General features: G+C 40.2%; 1 protein-coding gene across 8 annotated transcripts in view; it reads right to left on the reverse strand.

The window, feature by feature from the left end:
• The window catches only part of cobl (cordon-bleu WH2 repeat protein), a 75003-nt gene that overhangs the window by 48136 nt on the left and 5537 nt on the right, over nt 1-21330 (reverse strand). For 3 of the 8 annotated variants that reach the window (XM_086310785.1, XM_086310779.1, XM_086310786.1), the window contains 6 exons: nt 16416-16610; nt 12802-13012; nt 10839-11067; nt 8574-8618; nt 7831-7919; nt 7480-7551 (listed from right to left, as the gene is read on the reverse strand). In XM_086310785.1, the coding sequence (XP_086166911.1) occupies nt 7480-7551; nt 7831-7919; nt 8574-8618; nt 10839-11067; nt 12802-13012; nt 16416-16610 (841 nt within the window). Of the gene's footprint in view, nt 1-7479; nt 7552-7830; nt 7920-8573; nt 8619-10838; nt 11068-12801; nt 13013-16415; nt 16611-18554; nt 18733-21330 lie in introns of those variants that run through there. The other 5 variants (XM_086310781.1, XM_086310780.1, XM_086310782.1 and 2 more) reach the window with 5 other exon arrangements.

Below are 21330 nucleotides of genomic sequence, written 5' to 3' on the forward strand. Positions count from 1 at the left end.
ACCCGGAGCAACATCCCCCAAAAACCTGAAGAATAGAGTCCTGGCCCCTAGCCCTGCCAGTGTAGCAGAAATGATGACTGATGATGATGGCAGCAGCAGCCGTTCTTCTCTGCGTGAGTAGCTTCATGTTGTTCGTGTGTAATTTACATTGAGTAGGCTAACCACGTTATTACATTAATGCATGTAAGGTGAACTAGCAAACATCATCATAGCTACATGCGGCTGTCTTCTTGTTTGATGGCAGATACTCCCTTCACCCTGGCCAAAAAGGCTAAAATGACCAAAGAAAAAGTGGGAAACAGTTAAACATGAGAGGGTTTAAGTTTGTGGTTTTTCCATTGTTTAAGCACTGCTTCCAGCCAAGAGTGATGCCATATATGCCACATAGCTGCAGAAAAGGCACACATTGTTATCTTTTTACAAAAAAAACCAGCTGAACATGAGAGGTTTTTGGACAAAGTTTGTGTTCTCCATTCTTTAAGCACCGGTTCGAGCACCGTTTAAGCACCGGCACCGTTTCAAAAGTACCGATTTGGCACCGGTATCGGATAAAACCTAAACGATACCCATCCCTATATATATACATATATATATATATATATATATATATATATATATATATATATGTATATGTATATATATATATATATATATATATATATATATATAAAAACACCCAGCACGCCCCTGCGGGCAGTTTATCCTTCAAGCTCGGGTCCTCTACCAGAGGCCTGTGAGCTTGAGGGTCCTGCGCAGTATCTTAGCTGTTCCCAGGACTGCGCTCTTCTGGACAGAGATCTCTGATGTTATTCCCGGGATCTGCTGGAGCCACTCGCCTAGCTTGGGAGTCACCGCACCTAGTGCTCCGATTACCACGGGGACCACCGTTACCTTCCCCCTCCACATCCTCTCGAGCTCTTCTCTGAGCCTTTGGTATTTCTCCAGCTTCTCGTGCTCCTTCTTCCTGATATTGCTGTCACTCTGAACCGCTACATCGATCACTACGGCCGTCTTCTTCTGTTTGTCTACCACCACTATGTCCGGTTGGTTAGCCACCACCATTTTGTCCGTCTGTATCTGGAAGTCCCACAGGATCGTAGCTCGGTCATTCTCCACCACCCTTGGGGGCATCTCCCATTTTGACCTCGGGACTTCCAGGTTATACTCGGCACAGATGTTCCTGTACACTATGCCGACCACTTGGTTATGGCGTTCCATGTATGCCTTGCCTGCTAGCATCTTGCACCCTGCTGTTATGTGCTGGATTGTCTCTGGGGCATCTTTACACAGCCTGCACCTGGGGTCTTGCCTGGTGTGATAGACCCCAGCCTCTATGGATCTTGTACTCAGAGCTTGTTCTTGTGCTGCCATGATTAGTGCCTCTGTGCTGTCTTTTAGTCCAGCTTTGTCCAGCCACTGGTAGGATTTCTGGATATCAGCCACCTCCTCTATCTGCCGGTGGTACATACCGTGCAGGGGCCTGTCCTTCCATGATGGTTCCTCGTCTCCCTCCTCTTTCTTGGGTTTCTGCTGCCTGAGGTATTCACTGAGCACTCGGTCAGTTGGGGCCATCTTCCTAATGTATTCTTGGATGTTCGTTGTCTCATCCTGGACTGTGGTGCTGACACTCACCAGTCCCTGGCCCCCTTCCTTCCGCTTAGCGTACAGCCTCAGGGTGCTGGACTTGGGGTGAAACCCTCCATGCATGGTAAGGAGCTTTCTTGTCTTTATGTCAGTGGCTTCTATCTCCTCCTTTGGCCAGCCTATTACCCCAGCAGGGTACCTGATCACGGGCAGGGCGTACGTGTTGATGGCCCGGATCTTGTTCTTACCATTCAGCTGACTCCTCAGGACTTGCCTGACCCTCTGCAGGTACTTGGTGGTTGCAGCTTTTCTAGCGGCCTCTTCATGGTTCCCATTCGCCTGCGGGATCCCCAGGTACTTGTAACTGTCCTCTATGTCTGCAATGTTGCCTTCTGGTAACCTGATCCCCTCAGTTCTGACTACCTTCCCTCTCTTTGTTACCATCCGACTACACTTCTCCAGTCCGAACGACATTCCAATGTCACTGCTGTACAGCCTGGTAGTGTGGATCAGTGAATCGATGTCTTGTTCACTCTTGGCATACAGCTTGATGTCATCCATGTACAGGAGGTGGCTGACAACTGCTCCGTTCTGTAGTCGGTATCTGTAGCCAGTCTTGTTAATGATCTCACTGAGGGGGTTCAGGCCTATGCAGAACAGCAGTGGGGACAGATCATCTCCTTGGTAGACCCCGCACTTGATGGTGACTTGTGCTATGGGCTTGGAGTTGGCCTCTAGTGTTGTACGTCACATCCCCATTGAGTTCCTGATGAAGGCTCTTAGGGTCCCATTGATCTTGTACAATTCTAGGCATTCCAGTATCCAGCTGTGGGGCATTGAGTCATAGGCCTTCTTGTAATCAATCCAGGCAGTGCACAGGTTGGTCAGTCTGGTCTTGCAGTCTCGGCTGACTGTTCTGTCTACCAGTAGCTGGTGTTTTGCGCCTCTGGTATTCTTGCCAATTCCTTTCTGTGTCCCGCTCATGTATTGACCCATGTGCCTGTTCATCTTAGCCGATATGATGCCTGACAGGAGCTTCCATGTAGTACTGAGGCAGGTTATTGGTCGGTAGTTGGAGGGGACCGGTCCCTTCTTGGGGTCCTTGGGGATCAGGACCTTCCGACCTTCAGTTAGCCATTCCGGGTGTCTCTCGTTAACTAGCAGCTGGTTCATTTGTGCTGCCAGACGCTCGTGGAGTGCAGTCAGCTTCTTTAGCCAGTAGACGTGAACCATGTCGGGCCCTGGTGCTGTCCAACTCTTCATACTGGAGACCCTTTCTTGGATATCTGCCACTATGATGGTTACTGGACCCTGTTCAGGGAGGTCGCTATGGTCTGCCCTCAGATCCACTAGCCACTGAGCATTGCCGTTATGGGTTGCGTCCTTCTCCCATATGCTCTTCCAGTATTGCTCCGTCTCCAGCCTTGGTGGTGCTGTTCTCTTATTATTATTGTTCCCTTGCCACTGAGAGTACACCTTTGCTGGTTCTGTGGAGAACAGCTGGTTTATTCTCCTGCCTTCTATCTCTCTGGTGTACCTCCTCAAGCGGCTGGCCAAGGCTGTGAGTCTTTGCTTGGCAGTTTCCAAGGCCTCAGGTATGGACAGCTTGCTGTATTTCTTATGCACCTTCTTTGTCGCACCTTTCTGCAACTCCGTTAGTTGGCTAACCTCCCTCCGTGCTACTTTGATCTTGCCCTCTAGCCTCCTTCTCCATGGAGGGTACTGCCTCTTGTTGCTGTTCAACTTGTAGCCAAGCATCTCACTGATCACTGCTGCCGTTTTGTAGATCAGCTTGTTAGTGTCGGTAATCGTGGTTGTAGGTATTGTGTGTGTGTGTGTGTGTGTGTGTGTGTGTATATATGTATATATATATATGTATATATATATATATGTGTATATATATATATATATGTATATATGTGTGTATATATATATATATATATATATATATATATATATATATATATATATATATATATATACACATATATACATATATATATATATATACATGCTAAACTTTACCTCTCACTAATTGCTGTATCATTATTCATTTTGACATTTTCTGGATACTCTGAATTTTCCCTACTTCTATCTTTTAATGCTTCTGTCTTTCATTTAATCTAATTTGTTTTAATGACTTACTGGTTTTGTTATCATTAACTGTTTATTGTGTTATTGTGAAGCACTTTGGTATACCCTTGGTTTTAAATGTGCTATACAAATAAACCTGTATTGTATTGTATATTAAGAAGTATACGAGATCAAAATGGGAGACGCCTCTTAGGGTGGTTGAGAATAACTGAGCTAAGATCCTGTGGGACTTCCAGATACAGATGGACAAAATGGTGGCTAACCAACCGGACATAGTAGTGATAGACAAGCAGAAGAAGACGGCTGTAGTGATAGACGTAGTGATACCGAATGACAGCAACATCAGGAAGAAGGAACACGAGAAGCTGAAGATGTACCAAAGGCTCAGAGAAGAGCTCGAGAAGATGTGGAGGGTGAAGGCAACAGTGGTCCCAGTGGTAATTGGAGCACAAGGTGCAGTGACTCCCAAGCCAGGCGAGTGGCTCCAGCAGATCTCAGGAACAACATCTGCGATCTCTGTCCAGAAGAGCACAGTCCTAGGAACAGCTAAGATACTGCACAGGACCCTCAAGCTCCAAGTGCTCTGGTAGGACCCGAGCTTGAAGGAAATAAGAACAGGGCCCTGTTGGAATGCTACTCCGTTTCCAGCAGAAGAGGTTACTTGACTAGGATGTGGAACCTATGGAACCTTCGATACCCAGCAGACTGACAGAGAAACAACTAATAGCTTGGTGTTCCAACATTGAGTAGAAGGAACTGCTTTCACAGCTAGAGATCCATAAGGTATATAGCACAAATGCTATGGCAAGGGAGAGCCAGGACAACAAGTCAGGCGGGAGATATTACCTCCACCCGAGATTGAGTACCAGGCCCCAAGTACGATGGAAGAAGGAGCACTGAGTGCGAGCGTAGCTGACCAGAACGAGAGGATCATGGTGAAACTGGAAACCTGGACCCTCTGTAGTTGGTTACCAAGACTACATGAAGTACCCTCTGAAAGTCTACTAGAAGATGTGAATGCAGCACTAAGGAAAATTCCTACTGCAAACAGCAAGCTGCCCATATCTGACGCCTTAGAAACTGCCAAGCAAATACTCACAGCCTTGGCTAACCACTTGAAAAGGTATAGCAGAGAGATAGAAGGCAGGAGAATAAACCAGCTGTTCTGCACGGACACATCCAAGGTGTACTCTCAATAGCAAGGGAACAATATAAGAACAGCGTCACCAAGGCTGGAGACGGAGCAGTATTGGAAGAGCATATGGGAGAAGGATGCAACCTAAAAGAACAATGATCAGTGGCAAGTGGATCTAAGAGCAGTATGAAAAAAAAAAAAAAAACGCTTGGACACCGCTAGCATAATTGACAGGTTTTTGACGGGGCTTCCACACAAACGCAAAGCAGGAGATGAAGCATCGCCAAATATGTTTCCAAACCAACCAGCGCGAACATTTTTCTTGTAAAACAAAGGGGGGCCTAGCAAAAAAAGTTTGAGAACCACTGTATTAGAGGAACTTAAGCAATGCCACTCCCTAAAAAGCTAAGAACAAATAAATACTGCATATTTAAAAAAAAACTTTTAGAAGTGAGTTTGCTTTAGAATGAGGTCTTCCCAGACATAACGCTATTTGACCATGCTAATGTTTTATGACCACACACACTTACACTGACACACACAGTAGTTTAGCCCCTAATGAACAATTAGAGATAAGAGGCTGGGCTTTTAGTGCTAATGTAGCCAAGGTAGGGTAATGTGATGCCTTTGGGTTGATAACACTCTGTGGGTGTGTGTTTTCTGGTGTGTGCAAATGCATGCGTGTGGTCTAAAAACTGCCCAGGCTGAGAAACAATCATAGGGGGAAAAAAAGCTGCATTAAAGTCCAGTAGAAAAAAAAAGAATTATTAATCAATCCAACAAAACTGTCTTTCATACTTTTCAGTGTTTCAGCAAAGTAAATGAGTTGTGCTGTGTCTATAACAGTTTTGATGTTTAATTCATAGTCTGCTGACTTTTTTCCTTTTAATTACACTGTGATCCCTATATGCAAAATCTTTAAGAAATAATTAAAGATAACGAAGAGAATAAAAAAAGGACAAAGAGGACTGGCTGGAAAAGGAAAAGAAGAAGATAATGTTAATAATGCTCAGTATTAAGCAGTAGACACAAAGTTGGAAGGGTGGAGTCAAGGGCAAGCTTAGAGAAGCAGTGTACTGAATAGGAGGGAGGCAGGCAGGCTAATGTAATCAAATGCCATTGATTTAGTTATAGCTATAACAGCTTCAGTGCTGCTAAATGCAGCGTCTAAATGTGCATCTGGATATACTGCAGAGAAATCTTGGAGGAAAATCTTTTACATTATGTTACTGATGTTTATCATATTCAGATTCTAAAATCAGCTCAAATTTGTATACATATATATATATATATATATATATATATATATATAAACATTTGAGCTGATTTTAGATATATATGTATGTATATGTATCCAAATTGGATACGTACTACCAAATTAGTGCTCAGATGCAGAAGTAAAGAGATGGATGATGGTTGCTTAAAAGAAAATGTAATGGTGTTATGAACTGCACTGATAAAGACCTGTGATGAACAGATGCTTGAGAGTCTGCTGACTAATCTTATAGAATGACTGCCCTCTGGAGGACATCGGCACACATTACTGCATTGAAATAATCTAGTCTCTCTGCACCATAGTTTGTGCTTGGTCTTCATTCTAACAGCTCTCTCTGGTCCTCTTTTGTCTTTTCCTTCTACTTCCCTTCACCCCAACTGGTTCTGTATTAGATTTCTCCTGTCTGTAAGCCTGGATCTACAGGAGATTTATTTCTGCTAAAAGTTTTTTTGTTGTCCTGCAGTGTCATCAAGTTGTTGGTCATAAGGGAATGTTGGGTTTCTATTGCAGAACTACTTTTTAAAGCTGAAACAACTAAAAATTTCCATTAAAACGAATAAATTATCGGCCAAAGTGACGGGCTTTGGTGACACAGGCATGGATGGATTACTGTGACTGTGGGTCTTAAACACAAACTTGCCATGGGTCCTTGTTATCTACTCATGCAAATACCAGGCACAACATATGCCCTTGTCAAAAGACAGTTTTATTGCACGTAACAAGGCAACTTACATCCACATTTATCTTGTATTTGTTGACATGTTAAATTACTGCTATTATGACTACTGCTACATATAACTCGTGCAGGACAATTTACCCCGAGGCACCAACAGGAAGCTTTCAATAGTCTTAACTGTGTAAGTCAGTAAAATGTTAAATGCAATCCAAAATCAAGCACTAAAGGTGATGACAAAGGACACAGATGGCATAGTACTAGCAGTGCTGCTCTATTGCTAATGCTTGTTTCAAAGCTAAAGTCCATCCATCCATCCATTCGCTTCCGCTCATCCTTTTCAGGGTCGCCGGGGCGCTGGAGCCTATCCCAGCTGTCATAGGGCGAGAGGCGGGGTACACCCTGGACAGGTCGCCAGTCTGTCGCAGGGCTTCAAAGCTAAAGTCCTCCTGTTTATTTTGATACATTTTTTGAAAATCCCTTATATTAAAAAAATTAAGCAATGATGATGCACACAACTTAAGGTAAAAGCCACTGGCTCCAAGGTATGTTCCCAGTTTGCACAAACAGCAGTCTGTCCATAGAAGCAGTCTGTATTATGTTCCAGTTATACAGAATAACTGGAACACCGTATGGGATTGCACGGCTTCAGTAACAAGTTAAGATGAGAGCTTTATTTCCCTTCTGGACATTGTAAAAATTGTTAGACGTACTTACACAGGATTGTGTGTCAGTGTTTTGGATTATTTTATCATCAAAGTCATCCATGTCCACAGATGTTGTCTCTGTCTGCAAACGGAAGGCACAACTAACATGCAGCATCAAACTATTCAGCCATGCATTTAGCTTGCCTCAGCTATCAGTTAAGTATGAATGGCCTATAAGTATGATGCTAAAGGTTAGTTTGTAAATTACTTCACACTATTATTTTTCTAATGATACTTGTATAAATAATTAAATGCAAAAACTAAGGGCAGAATTATAATGATGTCCATGCTGTTTTCTTATTTAATAATTCAGACATACTTCCTGCACACATACAGCATATTGCCCAGGAATGAGTCTCACCTTGGATTTCCTCCTGTTGAACTGGAAGATACCCAGGAGGCCTTTTTTTTCTGGTCTGTCCAAACTGCCAGTACTGGAGCGAACAAAGTCTAAAAAAGTAAAACAAGAGCAGGAGGAAAGTAATGTAAGCACCTTATAATTAAAGAAAGGGAGGAAAGAAAAAGGGAAAGACATGGTTTTTTCTGCATGCAAAGGTTAACGAAAAGGTTAACATATGGTTAACAGAAAAAAATAGTTTTTTTTTTAACAGTCAGTCAACTCTAAATATTACTCCAAACAGATACCTTTGTTTTAAAAGCAATAAATTAACCTTCCAGTTTTGCTCAGAAGAGGGAGCTGCAGCTTTGCTTTTCCTCAGGTTCACCTCTACCCAACTTTTATAATCAGCTAAGCAGTAAGTAAGAATGTGTCGTGATAAAACTACAGACTCAAGGACTGAGAGGGAAGGTAAACTAACTATCAAACATTTAAGGGCTAATACTCATGATTTGGGTTCTGAAACGAGGCAGAAGCAAGCCAATTTATTAATAAAGCCTTTAAAAATTGAAGGCATTGATGTTCACGCAGGTTAAAAAAAAGTACATAAAGCAACAAATGATTTCTTTTAATATGGCTGGTTAATGGTTAATATCCAATGCAGCAACAATGCAGGGTTAATAAGCAAGCAGCGATACATTGGGTTAAACAACCACATGTATTTGAATGGTGCCAACGCTAAGACACACAATATATACGTCTAATACCTGTGTAGTTAAGTGCAGGGGCAGAAGCCATTTTAGGCTGGAAAGCTGTAAAACATGATAAAGTTTAAAAACACAAACGTCATTAATGGATAACTCATCTACATGACAGAGCGGCTGTGCTTGTGCTTTTGTGTCACAGCACAGCCGATGCGCTACGTAACTACTGATTCACAAGAGGAAGTCATTTGTATAATTGCCTCATAATAATGAAAGTAAACTACATTACTACTATGTTCAAAAGGGTAGGACTGTGTAAAATGTAACTGAAAACATGACGCGGTGATTTGGAAAGGATTCGAACCCTACAATTTACCAAAAACCTTTTAGCATACCAAATGCTGAGAAAGAAACATTTAAAGGGAAACTGGGTGGCCTTGTTGATTACCAAAATCTTGCACAAGAGTGCTTGACCATAAAAGTGACATAATGTTCTACTGTTCCCTTGTCACATCACTTAAGTGATAAAATACACGTTTTTACTGTGAGATCACAAGAGAACCTTTAACTATAAATACCAGTGGGTGTGGATAATCGCGCAGTAAACAACCATAACTTCATACTACATGAATTATGTATTAATACAAAGGCCGTACATGATTCATAAAAGCTCGCTATTTCAGCCATTGTATGGACAGGATAACAGCAGATACTGTGAGACAATAGCAGGGCAAGCCAAAGCACACACCAGTATCCACGCTAACATCCTTTGTCTGCTTAAATTTCACATCATCATCTTAAGTGTTACATCCTATGTTTACCAGATAGTTTTATTCAGCAGAGCAAAGCATTATTTTATCTTTTAAAAAGTTAATACAATTTTGAATATATGTACAGACACTTGCTTTAAAGTGACTGGAGTTAGAGGTGAAATGTGTAAGATTTAGGTATGTGCTTAACAAGTCCCCTAGAATTTTAAACGCTCTTTTTCTACAACAGCAGTCACCTAATGTTATTATGCGACCTGCAAAAAACTGGGGCTACAGCACGGACAGAGGGCTCCAACCCTCTTTCTCTCTGTTTTAGACATAGTGCATTTGAGCAAGGTGGAGAGCAAGCAGCTGACAGATGCAAAAATCAGCACGGCTGCACAGTACTTTGATGAAGAAAACGATGAGCAGTTGTACGTCTGTGGTGTCAGAGTAAAGTGGCATATAACCACGTAACCAAAGTGATGTGTAACCACATGCAGCACAGGAGCGTGAACGCTAACCTGGAAGGAAGGAGGGTTACCGGTGCTAGTACTGTAGACTTTAGCCACATTCAGGAAACTAATCTGGCAATCTGTGTCTGCTTAGATATATAAGATTTGCAACATTATAGATGGCACAGACATTTCAGCGACATCTAAAACAAAATACAATTATTAAGGAACCCGATTAAGAGTTTATCTAAACAATGTGAAAATTGAACAACTGAGATTTATTCTCAAAGACAGTTATAACAGATGTATCTACTGAATATAGGATGCTAACCCGTCTATGCTAACCTGTACCTACAGACAAAATAACAGAGGGGTAACTCGTCAGTAGTGCCTTAAACATATATTCTTTCAACTTCTGTGGTGGCAACAAGTCTTCCAGTTTGTGTAGAAACCTTTGGGAAATAATTTGGTAAACATAATTTCCTTAGGGATTAATAACGTATTCTGATTCTGAAAACAGACCTTAGCTCCATTTCTGTGAAACCTCTGTAAACTCCTAATAACTTTAAAGTCGCTCAAGTTCATTTTATCATTATCATTATTTATTTATTTTATTTATTATGACAGGTAGCTGACTGCTGTTACATTTACAGTCACAAGGTAGTACGTTCTTATCAACTCTTATCTTCCATTCACCTTTTCCCTCTGCGTTCCTCCCATACAAGCCCCAGATAAAATTTTGCCTGACCGACATGGTTCACCGATGGAAAAACAGAGAGGAAAAACCTTTTATTAAAAATCAAATCCAGAGAAAAAAAATGCCATCCTGTCTTCCTTCTCCTGTTTCCTGATCAATGTAGCCATTACAAAGACTGTAGCCATGTAAATATGGTTAGTGATATGTGTGTGATATGATATGTATATACGTTTGACTGTGAGATTGTGCAGCTTCTCCATTATAGCATTACACAGATTAATGAATAAATATTTCCACATTAAAAGAATCAAAAGAAAAAAGTATCATCGCTTAGGATCTGTATCATCTTGCGTGCTACTGGGAAAACAATACTAACAGAAATTTGACATATTTCACAAAGAGCAAAGAGAAATGAGGTCAGGCTTACCTAGCCTCTGATCATGTACGTAGAGATCTTTGATCCCGAGTTCTGCTAGAGTTTTGTCCAGCGGTAACTCTCGTTGGCTGATGCTATCCTTCAGCAGCAGGACACGTGTAGGGTCGAACTCACACTTGTCACAGATGACTGGTATCAGAGCCTGGAGCGATATCAAGGGGTTCACCCGTACTACGGCCTTCTGGTTGCCATGATAGTTCACCATCAATCGCACAGTTTTCTGATACACAGAGGGGAAAATGATGGAGAAAATTAGACACGCAAACAGCTGGATGACATTAAGAGCTAATCAAGGATGAATCATCAAGTCAAGAAAAAGGATGATGTAGTTAAGGGAAAAAATACAACAAAGTTAACTGACTGATAAAATATGCTAGCCTAAAAGACATACTTAACTAATATTTATACATATATATATAAATATATTTAAATATAGTCATATTTCTGATTGATGTACAATAGCATATTTTGGTTTAAAAATATAAAAAGTAGAGGAGAACACACAGAGGATGACACTGCAATAATAAAGAAAAAGAAATAACAATAAAAGAAAGCACAATTCTACCACAGTACTATTGGCAGCCTCTTTCGTGAATGTACCAAGCTTATCAGCAAATTGTGGAAGAGGTGCTAAGTTGTTATAATTTACCCATTATATATGAAAATGTTCAGGTTGATGGTCATAGGTTTTCCAAAATAAACAGTATTTTAAGCCTGTGACATGGGTATATTTTAATGTTTCTGCTAATATGGTCACTAGATAGATGGTTGAAATACTCGAGACTATCGGAAGGTTAAATGGAGACAAAAATAAATTTCCCATCTTTGTGACTGAAGCAATTTTTCCTAACCAAGAATAATCAAATTAGCAACCAAAACAGGTAACTGATAGTATAATGTAATATTAAAATAAGGTGCAAAACTGACATATTTGTTACTGGTAGCCATTTCCGTGTAGTTTTTCTGGTGCATCGGGAAAGGACAAACAGTTTATTTATCGCTAACTATTGTTCAGTTAATCAATTTAGTTACATAATTTCCTAAAGGATTAATAAAGTATTGTGATTCCTTACTTCTGACAATTTTATAAGTACTACACTAATTTTAAATGTTTGCATTTTACTGAATTTTGTTTCTAACATTTTGAACACCCCATTCATATCAACAAAAAACATTTCAATAGCAGTGTGAACGATATCTTCCATAACCGTAGACTTTATTCCTGGGCTAACATATTAGACTACTGGGTGGATCCAATACACTGGCAATCGAAACAAGCTATTTAATTTGAGCTGTTGAAATTGGTTACATAATGAGAAGATGTGAGATAAAACAGAGAAGACCAATGACTGACAGTGCTGTCTGAAACAGTGTCAGCCTCTGGCCTATGGCCAGGTGGGGTCAAAGGGAGAGAGAGCAGCCAGTGAGTCCTGAGAAGAGCAGAGAAATAATGCATGGTAACTAAAGGTAAGGTACTCATCAAATATTCAAACGGTAGGAGGAGAGTGAAGGCGAAGACAAGAAAAGGCAGAGAGAAAGAGATTGATGCTGAATAGAATAAAACATCCAGACAGACAGTAAGGCAGAAAAAGCACACTAGACTTAAAATCAGTTTATAAACTCCAATAAGGGACTTGCTGGCCAGTTTAATACCAACCAGCTTCCTACCTTAGAAATGGCCCTTACAGGATTCACTGGCCATGCTTTCTGCCAGTGGTCAGTGATAAAAGGCAGAGAGGGACAGGCATTACATAAGACTTGCAGTGAATGCAAATTTGATTTGTAAAAACATGAGATAACCCTTTGTGCAATCAAAACAACACAAATCCAAGCCAGGCATAAAAAAGAAAACATTTGCAGGTTTTAAATATGCTGTAACAGTATAGTCCAACATATAAAGCACATATGACAAAAGAGGAGGTGGCTCAAGGTGTCAGGATCCACTGCAACTCACCTCTGGCACTTTGGGTGCTGGTCTGCGCGCCACTTTCTCCTCCAACACTTTTTCCTTGATAAGCACACAGGCCACGTTAAGGGAGCCCAACAGTGCGTTGGGCTTGAAGCCCAAAGACCGGCCCTCAGGAGACAGAACCTCCAAAGTGTGCAGAGCTGGATTCAGGTGGTAGCGACTACACAGCTCGACCAGCAGATCCATCAGTGCTTTACTGAGAGGGAAAGAGAGAGATAATAGGAGTGAGAGGGAAAGTGTGTGTGTGTATGTGTGTGTGAGTGTGTGTGTTTAAGAAAGAAATGCAGAAGGAGATGAGAAGAGAAGAAAGGGAGGCAGGACAAAAGCTAGGGTTACAAAGTCTTCGAAGCTTAGCTGATGTAAAGAGAACGGAATGAAACAATGCCACACTCTCACTTGATGCACTTCAATGAAACAATGGGTGGTATTTTGATCTAAGCCATTTCCACAGACAAAATACAGATACAATGACAGCAGCAGTGATTTAAATATGAACATCAAAACATTGCCTTCATCTTAATTCTTTCTGTACAAATATTTTTCATTCATTTGAGGTTGATTGTATATTAGTAGCACCTTTTTCTGAGAATGTTCTTATCCATTTTAAACCCCTACAAAAATCCATGTTATTGTTTAATTTTGCCAAACTCTGACTGAAAAATAACACACTGTATGTGAAGTAGAACTAAAACCTGAGCGCGTCCATATGCTCTATAAAAGGTAAGGTGGTTGCTGAAGATTTCACCTGTGCAGTCCATCTAAGAGTCTTTACAAAAAAGGTAGTGACAAAGCACTGGGCATAAAAAATAATACCTCTGTCATTCACTTATGCCCATTGCTTTGTGTGCCTGTTTGGATTGCGGTGCTCATGTGGAGGCCTATAGTACTACTTGTCAATCCTCACATAAAGAAACCTAGAAACAGTCTCCAATGTTTTCTGGGAACAGAGATCAGATGACAGAACTGAGAGAGATACTGCTACAAAGAGCACCATTGACAATCACTAACACATGGATGCAGACTGCAACTAAAACCAAAAACAGACCCAGTGTCTGGTGTGCTTCTCGAGATTCATTTCATACAAAACATGCCAAAACATAATGACTATCTCTAAGTATTTACCGGTACTCTATTTTTTTCTATGTATTTACTCTAGCACTGAATATATACCTCCCTGGTTCACATAGGGTCATTTTTAACCATGTTATGGTCAAGCATTACTAAGCTGTAGTTTCAAGTACCTATCGTAGATATTTAAAGTGTGACAAATTACATTACGAGGGTGCACAGGGCATGTAGATCATTCATGAAGTGTGACACTGCGGTCATAAAAATAATATATTAGGTGTAATAATAATATTAATAGGAGCATGACAACAAAAACACACAACCAGATAATAACTAAATAAGTAACTAACTGCCTAAGCAACAGTATTAATTCAGTAATAACATATACTATCATGCCTGCATTGTAAATGCCTAGTGCAATATCTGCACCACATTTTTCACTATTTTTAAATCCTACAAAATAAACCTGCTCGTGGTGATTGATTATAGCAAATATCCTAAAGCTTGTTTTATTTTGTCAATAGTGAGATCATGTTTATTTAACATGACTACTCGACTTTTGTAAAATAAGTTTGTGCTTTAAGAGAGCAGCAAAGGTGCGTCAACTAGAGCAAAGCCTCTGAGAGTTTCTGAGTCCTTTGTGAGGCACAACTTCCCTTAATCACAGGATTAATAAGGCAGGAATGAAAGTAAAAAAACAAACAAAGACTGGAACTTTACATTGATAACTGAAGTTTATGAGATCAGAAGAATGCAAAGATATGCCATATCTTTATTCAACCACTGTTTCGCTTATTTTAAAAGTAGAGAATTACGTCATCTCTGGTATAGTCATGACTGGAATGTGTTTAGATGAGACAGTCTGTCTTTTAAGTTCACAAAACATAAAACTAAAAAGTCCCAAGCCCATAACTATAAACAAGATAAAATTATATGTTGCAATGTGCTGGCACATTCCTGTATGTGCTATTTTTAGTCCTTGAATTTAATCACTAACTAACTATCACTATAGAATATAACAGGTGATATAAGTCTATGAGGAGTCTGCACTTTGACCTTAGGGTGGAGATAGTGAATGAGCCTTTGTATGAATGATTTGTGTTTACCCCTTTGTCATTGTCATAGTTTGCCGAGGCAAACTGCGTGGCGTGCGAAGAGAGGACCCAGGTGCAGACATTCTCAAACTCAAACTTAACTGATGATGAACTGTTTATTAAAGCAGGCAGAACAGTACAAAATAAAAGGGTGAAAACAATGCAAACTAAGCAATAACCTAAACTGGGGTTTAGGTTGAAGAACATGAAGAACCCTGGCAAGTAGAAAACATAGGGAAACGCTAAACATGGCAATGTGGTGAGGAAAACCTGAAAGCAGGACATGGCAAGGGAAAACGCAGATGATCCGACAAAGACTGAATGAGAAGGCACAGACTAAATACACACAGGAGGCTAATGAGAGAAGTGGGAACACATGGGGGAAACAGCTGACACACATGAACATAACGACGTCACAGTGGAAGAGTAATACTAGACACAGGAACACAAGACCTCTTCAAAATAAAACAGGAAACATAAGACGCAGACATGACAACCTGAACTTGACAACGTAAGACACAGACATGAAACACATGAAGGGCAAGGGAGACTTAACAGGGGTGGAAGACACAAGGGGAATCTAATAACAAAGATCTAGAACAACCTAGGCATGATAAAAAATGAACTTAGAAAACCTGAAGAGCTTAAACATATACTAAAACTCAAAACGCTGGGTCAAAAGACCCAGGACCGTGACAGTCATAGCAACAGGTTCTGATGTTTTAAGCAGCATTGATCATAATATGACCATCTTCTATTAAACATAGAAGGTCATACAAGGTCTTACCTTCATAGTGTCATAACAACCCGTGGTTTGTGCAATATTTAAAAGTGGAATGGGGGGCAGAGCCTTCAGCTTTCAGGCCCCTCTTCTATTATACTAGTTTTGCATGTTAGAAAGCCTCTATGACAATAATATGATACATAGTTTTTCTGGTGATGAGCATAGAGAGGCATCTGATGGTGATACATTCTCTATAGTTATTAAAAGAGTCTCTTGTTGTTTTATACAAGATAGACATCCCCAGTTTTCTGCCCTAGAGACAATTGCCTCATTAGGGACAGAGAGCACTAGCAGGTCAGCCACTGACTCTCTGGGACAAAAAGCTTGTGTTGGAAATTGGAATGGAACCCCCCAACGAGGCCCCGCTGGCACAGCGAACAAAACATGCACAGGAGCAACAAACATACAGTTTTTCTGGTGACTGAATGAAGATCAACCTATAGAATCATATCGCAGAACTAACAATAAACTAAGGTTAGATTCGATTTGTATTTCCAGATATAAATAATAAAATAGCTACAGATATATGAAGATTTTATAGTCAAATAATATGAGATTAATGGGCAAAACTTTTGGTCATGACACATGTGACAATAAAATGAACAAATCAAAACTATGTTTGACATGTGCTTGTGTGGGCCTGTTTTTCTCACCTTCCATCCTCAGTCACATAAATCTGGTTGCCCTGTGGCAGGGTTAACTGTAAATCCACTGTGGCCCTCAGGATGTTCTCCTTGGCCTCCATGCCTGATGTCCCTCCCCCATCAGGTGTAGTGGTTCTGAAGATATGGCGTGGAGCGGGTTGAGGGGCCGGTGGTGGAGGTGGGGCATGGGCCTTCATCCTCCTTCTTGGTGATGAAAGTTGGAGAGATACACAAATAAGAATATTTTTTCTTTTTCAGGCCATCCTTTTCATATGATACAATACTTTAAAATTTCCTAATGACATATTTATTTTTATACAAACAAATTATATATTATAAATGTCTGTTTCCTCTGAATCATTACTGTTTTTTTTTCTGAAGTTCAGTCAGTTGCACAACATGACAGCCTATGAATACAAACCACTGCTACCACATCAGGGGCAGCCGGAATACTAATGTTGACTTTTTTTCTATCTTTCTGTTTCTGATTATGACATAACCTTCCCTTCATTTAGATTACATAACAAACTACAGACACGCCAAGATGATTATTTTGGTTATCAAGATCTCTGAGCCTTTTGGAGCTGTTTAATCTATCTGGTCTATTGCCTCTTTAATATCACTCCTACACTCCTACAATCAATGCCTGCTATCAAACAGCTTTCCAAAGGCAAATTAACATCTTTGCTTTGACAGAAACAACACCCCTCATTAGGGCTGGGCTATATCATACCGTTCACGGTAATACCGGTATTAATGTTGGGCAATGATAGGAAAATGAAATATCGTGATAGAATATGGGTAAAACGCGCATGCGCAGTGCCTACGTTTACATACGCACATGGCGGTGACGTAGAATGAGAAAAGCGAAAACAGATCGTTAAATGAAACGGATGAACCAGAACTGGTTTGTAAAAATGCTGCAACTTCAGTGGTGTGGAACTGGTTTAGTTTTCGTCCGTCAGATACACAACAAAGCACTGTTTTTGCTAGAACATGCTAGCGTGCCGTCGTTATTACCGTGTTGTTTGGACAATACGACACACTTAAAATCAATCCTTTGATTTTTCTGAAAATCGACAGTGCCCCTTATAATCCCGTGTGCCTTATGTATGAATTCTGGTTGTGTTTACTGACCTCTAAACGATTTTATGTACACGGCGCTCGAAAATCTGTCAAATGTTTTAGTACGACTTTGCTAAGCTACGAAGCCGCACCGCTTGATGGATTGTCGGAGCATCACGGCATCGTAGGCAGGAGCCTCGCGGAGTGATACTGTGCTTCAACATAATATTACCGTATTGTGTGTGTATAACCTCTTTTTAAGTTTTGTGGATATTATACATGGTTATGCTGAGGATATGTCGGCCAGTTTCCACTGGAAATGCCTTTTGATTAAACTGTCAGCAAGGAATTTGCACTGTTACATTTTTATATAACTTTAATGCACATAAAAAACAGCTGGTTGTTTATGTGAAAATACATTGATGGGTTTTTGGTTTTTTTGCACTAATAAAGTTGTGGAGTTGTAAAGTATTTTGTCTGGTGTCAATTATATCGTCAGTTATATTGTTATCGTAAATTTTCAAATGTATATCGTGATAAATATTTTTGGTCATATCGCCCTGCTCTACCCCTCATTCATTTTCATTCCACCCCTGAGGAGAATCTATAAACATATCTGAACATATGAATCAACAATGTTATAAACAGTAATACAAAATACAAAATTGGGCTGACAGAACTGTAGCACCGTTGAGAAAATTAGAAATTCTATTGGGGGGTTTTTCTTAACAGAAATAAAGGAAGCCATAAAGTACTGAATGAGCCAGGGTGCAGACCACGCATCATTGAATCTCTTTAAAATACTTTTATGAAAATCACAAATTAAAAAAACAAACGCAGATGCAAAACATACTCCAGCCACACAGCTCCTCGTGAGCACTGTGACAGATGTCAATGACAAGCTCCTTCTTGTGTGTTTGACCTCGGCTAAACATAAACTGTACTTGCCCTGACACACACAGCTGATTAGACAGAAATGAAACAGTTCATTCTCTCAGCAATGACAAGTGCCATATGATTAAGCACACACTCACTCTCTCAAGTATTAGCCTTGGATAAGAAAAGAAAAAACATCCCACTCACATCAAAAACAGTCCTTGTGCTGATTAAGTGTTCCGAACGTGTTATATATCAGACTGTTTAACTCTCGTTCCAAGGATTCGGGAGACACCCCGAAGAATCAGTGTAAGCATTTAATTGTAGACTCCGAAGTTGTTCAATCCAGTATTCTCGACGTTATCCCTGCCCAGTTTAAAGACAGCAAAATGAAGGACGTTTGCACATGGACATAGCACAGTGAGTGGACTCTAACCTGGCTAAAGTTAACCATTAACAGCTACGTCACATATCAACTAACTCGCGCCCAAAGGGCTCATAGAGTCATTGACTCATTATCCAGTGCAGTGAGAATGTTTCACTTTTTGGAATCACAGTGCACGTCATTTCTAATTATTGACTAGAAAATCTCTGACTATATACGCACCTAAAACTGTGTGTAGTGATGAAAGAGCAGACTTACAGACCTGTAACTGTGAGAGACTTTTGCATTTTCCTGTTAAGTCTGAGTCTTTTAAGGTAAACAGCACAGGGCTCTGTGGAACTGTGGGACTGGGTCCTGGCCAGGCTTAACACAGGCAGCTAGTATCCTCCTCTCTCTTTCGCTTGCTGTTTGTCTCACCGTAACATTTCCCTTTCCCTCTCTCTCTCTCGCTTTTCCTCGCTCAAACATGTACAAAGACTCCTTTAGAAGAAGCCTAGTCTCCCACAGAGTTAGAATGAGCGTAAACAGAGAGAAAGAGTGGGAAAGTAAAGAAGCACCAAGGAACGCAACGCAAAAGGAAACCCAGCTCTGGCACAGGGGGGCAGTAAGTGCTGCTGAAGAGACTAAGTTACAATGCTCACACACATACACACCTGCACACACAGAAAAGGTTACTAATGGATAGTTCATTTTACTTGACAAAACAGCATTAACAAGGATGGATTTCTTTTGCTGGCCTCTATTAAAATTCTTTTAAAAAATTCGTCCACAATACTTTCTGCACAGGAGTACACATCAGTTTCCCTTCTAATAAAAAGAAGTCTATAGCAATGTATTCACATATATAAAATAATTATTGGTTTATACAGCAATGTCAGAAGTTTTTAACCCTCAGCATCAGCCGGGCTCCAGTCTACGGTGCATCTGAAATTAGAACATGTGGGCAGCTATAAAAACTTACCAGAAGGCACATAAATAAATATTTGAAAACATGCTTTACCTCTTCTATAACCTGAATATTACTATGCTCAATCTTGATCAAGACACTTGGGTTAAATCGTGACTGAATGTTAAGGCATGACTTTGTGTGGTGGCACACATATTACACTACAAAATGTAAACACTGCCAATGTGTACGTCAGAGTTAAGATTATTCCTGTTTGATAAAAAGATTGCATAATACTAAATACACACTGGAGACCACCTTCACTTTGTTTTTAAATAGGGGAGAAATAAAGGTTAGACAATGTATCATTTATCCTTATTTGTCAGGGAAACACTGAGTAAATGGTCCCACGTTCCAAGATCTTATCAACCCAATATCCAAATATACTAGTGCATGACCCTAGTATATTATCCTCTATCAGAACCATCAAAACACATTTTTGAGTGGGTTGAGCAGGTGACCCATATGCCGAAAGGCTACTGCAGGATCCCTGGCACACTTCTTTATTTATCTGTTAAAAAAGGATTCTTTTACATTTAATTTATAAGAAAAAAACATTAAGCTTAATCTAGATAAAGCACAAAAAATATTTTTATGTTTTGTATGTCTTATCAGAATTAATCATTTATATTTCTTTCATGTATTTGTCCAGTAATCACACATTTGAAAAGTCAGACTTACGTTTTCACCTGATTACGCAATAGACACAGAGTGTGCAGCACACATCCGGGACACTCAGGTTCTCCCACCACACATGCATCTAGTCAGCATACCCTTTGAGTGTCATGGTGTCCCCATGGCAACCTATATTTACACCACTTGACTGCAAAAGAAGGCAGATCTTAGTCCAGTAGCAGCTGTGGATTGGAGAGGCATGCACACCCAGGGTGAGTGACCCGGAGAAACACCAGTGAACAAGAGACAGAGTGTGGGAGACTGAAATTGGACATATGAGCCAAGTAAAGCATTTGTTTGCAGTTGCTAGTCACAAAACCTTCTAATTCAGCATATGTCTTGATGCTCATATTACTATCAATGTGCTTAACCCCCACCGCATCTCAATGTCAAGTCTGGAAATGCCAGCTTCATCCTCTATATTCACAGTCTCACCGCTGCCCCTCTCACTACAGCAAAGTGAAAATTACAAAGCATAGAGAAGCAAATGAAAAAATGTCAACATTTATTTTTGAACCTCTGATTTTCTTAACAGACATACAAACAAATGTGTTGCCATAATATCTAAAAGGCAGTCCTGCTTAAATTCTTTAAATGCTAATCAAAGCTGGTTCAGTGCTTGAGTACAGGATGTACCAGACCAGCTTTTACAAAAGGATAATACCATCCCACTGCATTAGCTACATTTAAAGGTTATCAATATTTTATAAATGTAACAATTATTTTCTACAGTTAGACTGGTGCTAATTTATATTTAAGTATGGACAAGAGCAACTATTCGTATTGTAACAACCTTTTTGTTTCGCTGCTATTTCTAGCATGTAAGGGAAACAATATTTTTTAAAAAGTTGATGTTTTTTATAGCCTGCATAAAACATGGCAAGAATGCACAGGACAAAATATTTACAGCTGTCTCTGAGTGATCTTTGGGACATCACAAATTCACCACAGCCTTTTGCATGTGCACGCGTTTAGCA

This window comes from Aulonocara sp. 'chitande type north' Nkhata Bay, linkage group LG11 (assembly GCF_057382095.1).
Source record: "Aulonocara sp. 'chitande type north' Nkhata Bay isolate Kocher_YH1m ecotype deep benthic linkage group LG11, A_spYH_male_GT1.1, whole genome shotgun sequence".
Classification (NCBI taxonomy): domain Eukaryota; kingdom Metazoa; phylum Chordata; class Actinopteri; order Cichliformes; family Cichlidae; genus Aulonocara; species Aulonocara sp. 'chitande type north' Nkhata Bay.